The sequence below is a fragment of the Lampetra planeri genome, unplaced genomic scaffold, assembly GCF_965212315.1.
Source record: "Lampetra planeri unplaced genomic scaffold, kcLamPlan1.2.h2 scaffold_598, whole genome shotgun sequence".
Classification (NCBI taxonomy): Eukaryota; Metazoa; Chordata; class Hyperoartia; order Petromyzontiformes; family Petromyzontidae; genus Lampetra; species Lampetra planeri.
Window position 1 is genome coordinate 34,816 of NW_027615421.1, and position 9,079 is coordinate 43,894.

General features: G+C 65.1%; 1 protein-coding gene across 1 annotated transcript; it reads right to left on the minus strand.

The window, feature by feature from the left end:
* Positions 1-527: 527 nt before the first annotated feature.
* On the minus strand, positions 528-6,154 carry LOC144741562 (uncharacterized). The gene is made up of 4 exons (XM_078624067.1): positions 5,799-6,154; positions 2,623-2,783; positions 2,106-2,241; positions 528-931 (listed from the first exon to the last, which is right to left on the minus strand). The coding sequence occupies exons 3-4, from the start codon at positions 2,142-2,144 to the stop codon at positions 554-556; spliced, it is 417 nt and encodes a 138-aa protein (XP_078480193.1). The 5' UTR covers positions 2,145-2,241; positions 2,623-2,783; positions 5,799-6,154; the 3' UTR covers positions 528-553.
* Between the last annotated feature and the right edge of the window lie 2,925 nt (positions 6,155-9,079).

A 9,079-nucleotide genomic window follows, 5' to 3' on the forward strand; every position in this document is an offset into this window, starting at 1 on the left:
CCACCAACACCACCCACCCCCACCACCACCTGCACCACCACCTCCATCACCACCACCACCTCCACCACCACCACCACCACCCACTGCCACCTCCATCACCATCACTACCACCACCTCCACCCGCACTACCACCGCCACCTCCACCACCACCTCCATCACCACCACTCCACCACTCCACCACCACCACCTGCACCACCACCACCCACCACCACCGCCACCTCCATCACCACCACCACTCCACCACCACCACCCCCACCTCCACCACCACCTCCACCTGCATCTCCATCACCACCTCCACCTGCACCACCACCACCACCACTCCACCACCACCACCTGCACCACTACCACCACCACCACCCACCACCACCGCCACCTCCATCACCTCCACTTCCATCACCACCTGGATCTTCACCACCACCACCACCTGCACCACCTGCACCACCCCCACCCCCACCACCACCATCACCACCTGGATCTTCACCACCACCACCTCCACCACCACTCCACCCGCACCACCACCTCCACCACCACCACGACCACCACCACCATGACGTCACTGCTGCGCGTCGATCACGTAGACGTTGCGGTCGGCGTTCGCGTGGTGGCTCAGGTGGGCCAGCCCGCCGGCCTCACGGAGCCCACCGCTAGGCCCACCGCTAGGCCCACCGCTAGGCCCACCGCGTACCGGCGGCTCCGGTGGCCGCGGTGCTACGGTGGGCGGGAGGGCCGGGTGCCACCCGGCATGCCGTGGGAGAGCAGAGAGGGCCGGCGCGGTGGAGGAGGAGGAGGCGTTCGATGTCTTGGCGGCGGTGGTCGTCGTTGATTCGGCGGCGTCGGCGGCGGCGGCGGGGCCGGTGATGGGATAGAGGCCCGGGCGCGCCAGGTCGAGCAAGAAGTCCAGCAGGCACGAGTGGATGAAGCCGTACTGCATCTGCCGGAACGGTCGAAGGACGAAAGGCAGCGGGGTCATCGGCATCGGCACGGGGCGCAAGCGGCCGACTGCCCGGCTCCAAAAAATATATGAGAGATAAGAGAGGGGCCTCTCGGATAAGGAAAGAAACGAGTAGGCCCGAAGCCTCCGGTTGGGGCTGAGGGAGGCCGGGTCATGTAGCCCGCATGCCCAGCCACCGCATGCCCAAACAGCTTCTGTTCGGCCCGGATCGAGGGGGCTAAACGGGCGCGGCACGGGCTAGAGAAGAGATGGAGTGACGTGGTACAGGAGGCACGGGCTAGAGAAGAGATGGAGCGATGTGGTACAGGAGGCACGGGCTAGAGAAGAGATGGAGCGATGTGGTACAGGAGGCACGGGCTAGAGAAGAGATGGAGTGATGTGGTACAGGAGGCACGGGCTAGAGAGGAGATGGAGTGATGTGGTACAGGAGGCACGGGCTAGAGAGGAGATGGAGTGATGTGGTACAGGAGGCACGGGCTAGAGAGGAGATGGAGTGATGTGGTACAGGAGGCACGGGCTAGAGAAGAGATGGAGTGACGTGGTACAGGAGGACGGGGAGCTGAGTGGACTTGCCGATGACTGGTACCAGCGGTGTCAAGATCGGCCTCAGTGGAGGAGGCTCGTGAAGGACGCTACTGGGCAGTTGGAGGCAGTCGCCCTCCAACAACAACGGAGGGCGGAGGAGCGACGCTCACAACAACGAGCGGAGCGCCGGGCGGCTAAAGCACAGCGAGTTGGCACAGTAGGGGGCACAGGTGGTGCATCGGCCAGTCATCTCGGTCAGTCGACCCGTGGCACCTGCTGGGTCTGCCCCTTGACCTCCTGCCAGCGGGCGTTCGACACTTCACGTGGCAGCCTCAAGGTGCACATGGCCTGGCACAAGCGTCGTGGTAACGTCACCGCCACTTAGTGGCGAATGGCGGTTGTTGTTGCTGTTGTGGTTGTTGGGGAGCGGTGGTGCAGCGGTTAGCGCTACGAACCCGGCGACCCGGGTTCGATTCGCGCTCACGGCCAACACCGCCCGGTGACGATGATCCGAACCGGGTCACTGGGCCTCCCCTAGGTCGACTCAGCCTCAAAACGAGTAGGTAGGAGGGTGGGGGGGTGGGGGGTGGGGGTGGGGAGACAAAGGCGGCCGGGCGCGGAGACCTACCTCTGTACGGACCATGTGCCCACGCCTGGCACGCATCATGCGCACCGTGCCTGGCACATCGACGGTGCCCAACTTCTCGGCCTGCTGGAACAGCTGATCCAGGGCGATGAAGGTGGCCGTGGCACCCACACCGGCACTGTGGAGTGGGGGAGGGGGGGTAGAGGTAGAGGCAAAGGTGACCCGCGTAGCCTCTCGGCACCGCGGGCGGTCAAGGGGGGGAGGTGTTGGCGATTTTGGGCGCTGTGCTGTGTGCTGCTGTGTGTGTGTGTGGGTGTGTGCGTGTGTGTGTGGGTGTGTGTGTGTGGGTGGGTGTGGGCCTGTGTGAGTGTGTGTGTAGCTGTGTGGGTGTGGGCGCGTGTGTGGGTGTGTGTGTGTGTGTGTGGGAGTGTGTGTGGGTGTGTGAGAGTGTGTGTCTGTGTCTGTGTGTGTGTCTGTGTGTGTGTGTCTGTGTGTGCGTGTGTGTGTGTGTCTGTGTGTGTCTGTGTGTGTGTGTGCGTGTGTGTCTGTGTGCTGCTACCTGCAGTGCACGAGTATGGGTGCTGCACAGCGCGCCCCACGTGCGTGCTTGCGGCTCAGCTGCACGAAGCTTCGCGTCGGCAGTGAGCGCTCGGGAACCCCGCGGTGCGGCCACGCCGCGAAGTGGAAGTGGTACAGCTGCCGCGTCTCCCTCGAAGAGTTCTACACCACGTGGCGGTGAGACACGTGGTGGTGAGACACGTGGGTAGACACGTGGGTAGACACGCGTGGCGGTGACAGACGCGTGGCGGTGAGAGACGCGTGGCGGTGAGAGACGCGTGGCGGTGACAGACGCGTGGCGGTGACAGACGCGTGGCGGTGAGACACGCGTGGCGGTGAGACGCGCGGCGGTGAGACGCGCGTGGCGGTGAGAGGCGCGCGGCGGTGAGAGACGCGCGGCGGTGAGACGCGCGGCGGGGGAGACGCGCGTGGCGGTGAGACGCGCGGCGGTGAGAGGCGCGTGGCGGTGAGAGACGCGCGGCGGTGAGACGCGCGGCGGTGAGAGGCGCGTGGCGGTGAGACGCGTGGCGGTGAGAGGCGCGCGGCGGTGAGAGACGCGCGGCGGTGAGACGCGCGGCGGTGAGACGCGCGTGGCGGTGAGACGCGCGGCGGTGAGAGACGCGCGGCGGTGAGAGACGCGCGGCGGTGAGACGCGCGGCGGTGAGAGGCGCGTGGCGGTGAGACACGCGCGGCGGTGAGACGCGCGGCGGTGAGACGCGCGTGGCGGTGAGACGCGCGTGGCGGTGAGAGACGCGTGGCGGTGAGAGACGCGTGGCGGTGAGAGACGCGTGGCGGTGAGAGACGCGTGGCGGTGAGAGACGCGTGGCGGTGAGAGACACGCGTGGCGGTGAGAGACCGCGTGGCGGTGAGAGACACGCGTGGCGGTGAGAGACACGCGTGGCGGTGAGAGACACGCGTGGCGGTGAGAGACACGCGTGGCGGTGAGAGACACGCGTGGCGGTGAGACACGCGTGGCGGTGAGACACGCGTGGCGGTGAGACACGCGTGGCGGTGAGAGACGCGTGGCGGTGAGAGACGCGTGGCGGTGAGAGACACGCGTGGCGGTGAGAGACACGCGTGGCGGTGAGAGACGCGTGGCGGTGAGAGACCGCGTGGCGGTGAGAGACACGCGTGGCGGTGAGAGACGCGTGGCGGTGAGAGACACGCGTGGCGGTGAGAGACGCGTGGCGGTGAGAGACACGCGTGGCGGTGAGAGACGCGTGGCGGTGACGAGACACGCGTGGCTGGCGGTGAGAGACACGCGTGGCGGTGAGAGACACGCGTGGCGGTGAGACACGCGTGGCGGTGAGACACGCGTGGCGGTGAGACACGCGTGGCGGTGAGACACGCGTGGCGGGTGAGACACGCGTGGCGGTGAGACGACGCGTGGCGGTGAGAGACGCGTGGCGGTGAGAGACGCGTGGCGGTGAGAGACGCGTGGCGGTGAGACACGCGTGGCGGTGAGAGACGCGTGGCGGTGAGACACGCGTGGCGGTGAGAGACGCGTGGCGGTGAGACACGCGTGGCGGTGAGACACGCGTGGCGGTGAGAGACGCGTGGCGGTGAGACACGCGTGGGCGGTGAGAGACGCGTGGCGGTGAGACACGCGTGGCGGTGAGAGACGCGTGGCGGTGAGAGACGCGTGGCGGTGAGACACGCGTGGCGGTGAGAGACGCGTGGCGGTGAGACACGCGTGGCGGTGAGACACGCGTGGCGGTGAGAGACGCGTGGCGGTGAGAGACGCGTGGCGGTGAGAGACGCGTGGCGGTGAGAGACGCGTGGCGGTGAGAGACGCGTGGCGGTGAGAGACGCGTGGCGGTGAGAGACGCGTGGCGGTGAGAGACGCGTGGCGGTGAGAGACGCGTGGCGGTGAGAGACGCGTGGCGGTGAGAGACGCGTGGCGGTGAGAGACGCGTGGCGGTGAGAGACGCGTGGCGGTGAGAGACGCGTGGCGGTGAGTGACGCGTGGCGGTGAGAGACGCGTGGCGGTGAGAGACGCGTGGCGGTGAGAGACGCGTGGCGGTGAGAGACGCGTGGCGGTGAGACACGCGTGGCGGTGAGAGACGCGTGGCGGTGAGAGACGCGTGGCGGTGAGAGACGCGTGGCGGTGAGAGACGCGTGGCGGTGAGAGACGCGTGGCGGTGAGAGACGCGTGGCGGTGAGAGACGCGTGGCGGTGAGAGACGCGTGGCGGTGAGAGACGCGTGGCGGTGAGAGACGCGTGGCGGTGAGTGACGCGTGGCGGTGAGAGACGCGTGGCGGTGAGAGACGCGTGGCGGTGAGAGACGCGTGGCGGTGAGACACGCGTGGCGGTGAGAGACGCGTGGCGGTGAGAGACGCGTGGCGGTGAGAGACGCGTGGCGGTGAGAGACACGTGGCGGTGAGAGACACGTGGCGGTGAGAGACACGTGGCGGTGAGTGACACGTGGCGGTGAGAGACACGTGGCGGTGAGAGACACGTGGCGGTGAGAGACACGTGGCGGTGAGACACACGTGGTGGTGAGAGACACGTGGTGGTGAGAGACACGTGGTGGTGAGTGACACGTGGTGGTGAGAGACACGTGGTGGTGAGAGACACGTGGTGGTGAGAGACACGTGGGTAGACACGTGGTGGTGAGAGACACGTGGTGGTGAGAGACACGTGGTGGTGAGAGACACGTGGTGGTGAGAGGACACGTGGTGGTGAGAGACACGTGGTGGTGAGAGACACGTGGTGGTGAGAGACACGTGGTGGTGAGAGACACGTGGTGGTGAGAGACACGTGGTGGTGAGACACGTGGTGGTGAGAGACACGTGGTGGTGAGAGACACGTGGTGGTGAGAGACACGTGGTGGTGAGAGACACGTGGTGGTGAGAGACACGTGGTGGTGAGAGACACGTGGTGGTGAGAGACACGTGGTGGTGAGAGACACGTGGTGGTGAGAGACACGTGGTGGTGAGAGACACGTGGTGGTGAGAGACACGTGGTGGTGAGAGACACGTGGTGGTGAGAGACACGTGGTGGTGAGAGACACGTGGTGGTGAGAGACACGTGGTGGAGAGACACGTGGTGGAGAGACACGTGGTGGAGAGACACGTGGTGGAGAGACACACGTGGGTGAGGGGGGGAGTGGGTGGGTGAGTGGGTGAGTGTGTGAGTGATTGAGTGAGTGAGTGGTGAGTGAGTGGTGAGGCTCACGTGGATGACCCTGAGGCTCCTGACTGTCCACTCGGGGCTCTCCTCACTCCACACCAGCACCACGGAGACGTCGCCGTGGGTCAGGGTCGTCAGGTCGGACGGCCAATACTGCTCGCAGGTCACCTGGGGGTCACGAGGTTTCACCGTGGGGTCACTGAGGGGTCACTGTGGGGTCACTGAGGGGTCACCGTGGGGGTCAGCGAGGGGTCACTGAGGGGTCAGCGAAGGTTCACTGTGGGGTCACCGAGGGGTAACTGTGGGGTCACCTGGGGGTCACTGAGGGGTCACTGTGGGGTCACTGAGGGGTCACCGTGGGGTCAGCGAGGGGTCACTGTGGGGTCACCTGGGGGTCACTGAGGGGTCACTGTGTGGTGGTGGTGGTGGTGGGGGTGGTGGTGGTGGTCGGGGTGGTGTTGGTGGTGATGGTGGTGGTGTAGGGGTGGCTGGGTTTGGTGGTGGTGGTGGTGGTGGGGGTGATGGTGGGTGGTGGTGGTGGGGGGTGGCTGGGGTGGTGATAGTGGGGGGTGCTGGTGTTGGTGGTGGGGGTGGTGATGGTGTTGGTGGTGGTGGTGGTGGGGGGTGGTGGTGGTGGTGGGGGTGGTGGTGGTGGTGGTGGGGGTGGTGGTGGTGATGGTGTTGGTGGTGGTGGTGGTGGGGGTGGTGGTGGTGGTGGGGGGTGGTGATGGTGTTGGTGGTGGTGGGGGTGGTGTTGTTGGTGGTGTTAGTGGTGGTGGTGGTGTAGGGGTGGCTGGAGTGGTGTTGTTGTTGGTGGTGGTGGTGACTGGAGTGTTGGTGGTGATGTTGGTGGTGGTGGTGTGGTGTTGTTGGTGGTGGTGGTGGTAACTGGAGTGTTGGGGGTGCTGGTGTTGGTGGTGGTGGTGTTGGTGGTGGTGGTGACTGGAGTGTTGGGGGTGCTGGTGTTGGTGGTGGTGGTGGTGTTGGTGGTGGTGGTGACTGGAGTGTTGGTGGTGATGTTGGTGGTGGTGGTGGTGTTGGTGGTGGTGGCTGTACTCAGCAATGGCGACTCACAGTGGCGCAGTCTCCCTCCCCCACCACTAGCGGTGGTGACCGCCACGATCTGGGACACGTGCAGCTCCCACACGAGGGTGGTGGTGGTGGTGGGGGTGGTGATGGTGGTGGTGGTGTAGTGGTGTCTGGAGTGGTGGTGGTGGTGGGGGTGTAGTGGTGTCTGGAGTGGTGGTGGTGGTGGGGGTATAGTGGTGTCTGGAGTGGTGGTGGTGGTGGTGGTGGGGTGGTGATGGTGGTGGTGGTGTAGTGGTGTCTGGAGTGGTGGTGGTGGTGGAGGTGTAGTGGTGTCTGGAGTGGTGGTGGTGGTGGGGGTGTAGTGGTGTCTGGAGTGGTGGTGGTGGTGGGGGTGGTAGTGGTGTCTGGAGTGGTGGTGGTGGTGGGGGTATAGTGGTGTCTGGAGTGGTGGTGGTGGTGGTGGTGGGGGTGGTGATGGTGGTGGTGGTGTAGTGGTGTCTGGAGTGGTGGTGGTGGTGGAGGTGGTAGTGGTGTCTGGAGTGGTGGTGGTGGTGGGGTGTAGTGGTGTCTGGAGTGGTGGTGGTGGTGGGGGTGTAGTGGTGTCTGGAGTGGTGGTGGTGGTGGGGGTGTGTGGTGTATGGAGTGGTGGTGGTGGTGGGGGGTATAGTGGTGTCTGGAGTGGTGGTGGTGGTGGTGGTGGGGGTGGTGATGGTGGTGGTGGTGTAGTGGTGTCTGGAGTGGTGGTGGTGGTGGGGGTGTAGTGGTGTCTGAAGTGGTGGTGGTGGTGGGGGTGTAGTGGTGTCTGGAGTGGTGGTGGTGGTGGGGGTGTAGTGGTGTCTGGAGTGGTGGTGGTGGTGGGGGTGTAGTGGTGTCTGGAGTGGTGGTGGGTGGTGGTGGTGTAGTGGTGTATGGAGTGGTGGTGGTGGTGGGGGTATAGTGGTGTCTGGAGTGGTGTGGGTGGTGGTGGGGGTGTAGGTGGTGGTGTGTAGTGGTCTGAGTGGTGGTGGGGGTGTAGTGGTGTCTGGAGTGGTGGTGGTGGTGGGGGTGTAGTGGTGTCTGGAGTGGTGGTGGTGGTGGGGGTGTAGTGGTGTCTGGAGTGGTGGTGGTGGTGGGGGTGTAGTGGTGTCTGGAGTGGTGGTGGTGGTGGGGGTGTAGTGGTGTCTGGAGTGGTGGTGGTGGTGAGTGGTGTCTGGAGTGGTGGTGGTGGTGGGGGTGTAGTGGTGTCTGGAGTGGTGGTGGTGGTGGGGGTGTAGTGGTGTCTGGAGTGGTGGTGGTGGTGGGGGTGTAGTGGTGTCTGAGTGGTGGTGGTGGTGGGGGTGTAGTGGTGTCTGGAGTGGTGGTGGGGGGGTATAGTGGTGTCTGGAGTGGTGGTGGTGGTGGTGGTGGGGGTGGTGATGGTGGTGGTGGTGTAGTGGTGTCTGGAGTGGTGGTGGTGGTGGGGGTGTAGTGGTGTCTGGAGTGGTGGTGGTGGTGGGGGTGTAGTGGTGTCTGGAGTGGTGGTGGTGGTGGGGGTGTAGTGGTGTCTGGAGTGGTGGTGGTGGTGGGGGGTGTAGTGGTGTCTGGAGTGGTGGTGGTGGGGGTTAGTGGTGTCTGGAGTGGTGGTGGTGGTGGTGGTGGGGGTGGTGATGGTGGTGGTGGTGTAGTGGTGTCTGGAGTGGTGGTGGTGGTGGGGGTGTAGTGGTGTCTGGAGTGGTGGTGGTGGTGGGGGTGTAGTGGTGTCTGAGTGTGGTGGTGGTGGGGGTGTAGTGGTGTCTGGAGTGGTGGTGGTGGGGGGGTATAGTGGTGTCTGGAGTGGTGGTGGTGGTGGTGGTGGGGGTGGTGATGGTGGTGGTGGTGTAGTGGTGTCTGGAGTGGTGGTGGTGGTGGGGGTGTAGTGGTGTCTGGAGTGGTGGTGGTGGTGGGGGTGTAGTGGTGTCTGGAGTGGTGGTGGTGGTGGGGGTGTAGTGGTGTCTGGAGTGGTGGTGGTGGTGGGGGTGTAGTGGTGTCTGGAGTGGTGGTGGTGGTGGGGGTGTAGTGGTGTCTGGAGTGGTGGTGGTGGTGGGGGTGTAGTGGTGTCTGGAGTGGTGGTGGTGGTGGGGGGTGTAGTGGTGTCTGGAGTGGTGGTGGTGGGGGTGTAGTGGTGTTTGGAGTGGTGGTGGTGGTGGTGTAGTGGTGTCTGGAGTGGTGGTGGTGGTGGGGGTGTATTGGTGTCTGGAGTGGTGGTGGTGGTGGGGGTGTAGTGGTGTCTGGAGTGGGTGGTGGGGGTGTAGTGGTGTCTGAAGTGGTGGTGGTGGTGGGGGAGTAGTGGTGTCTGGAGT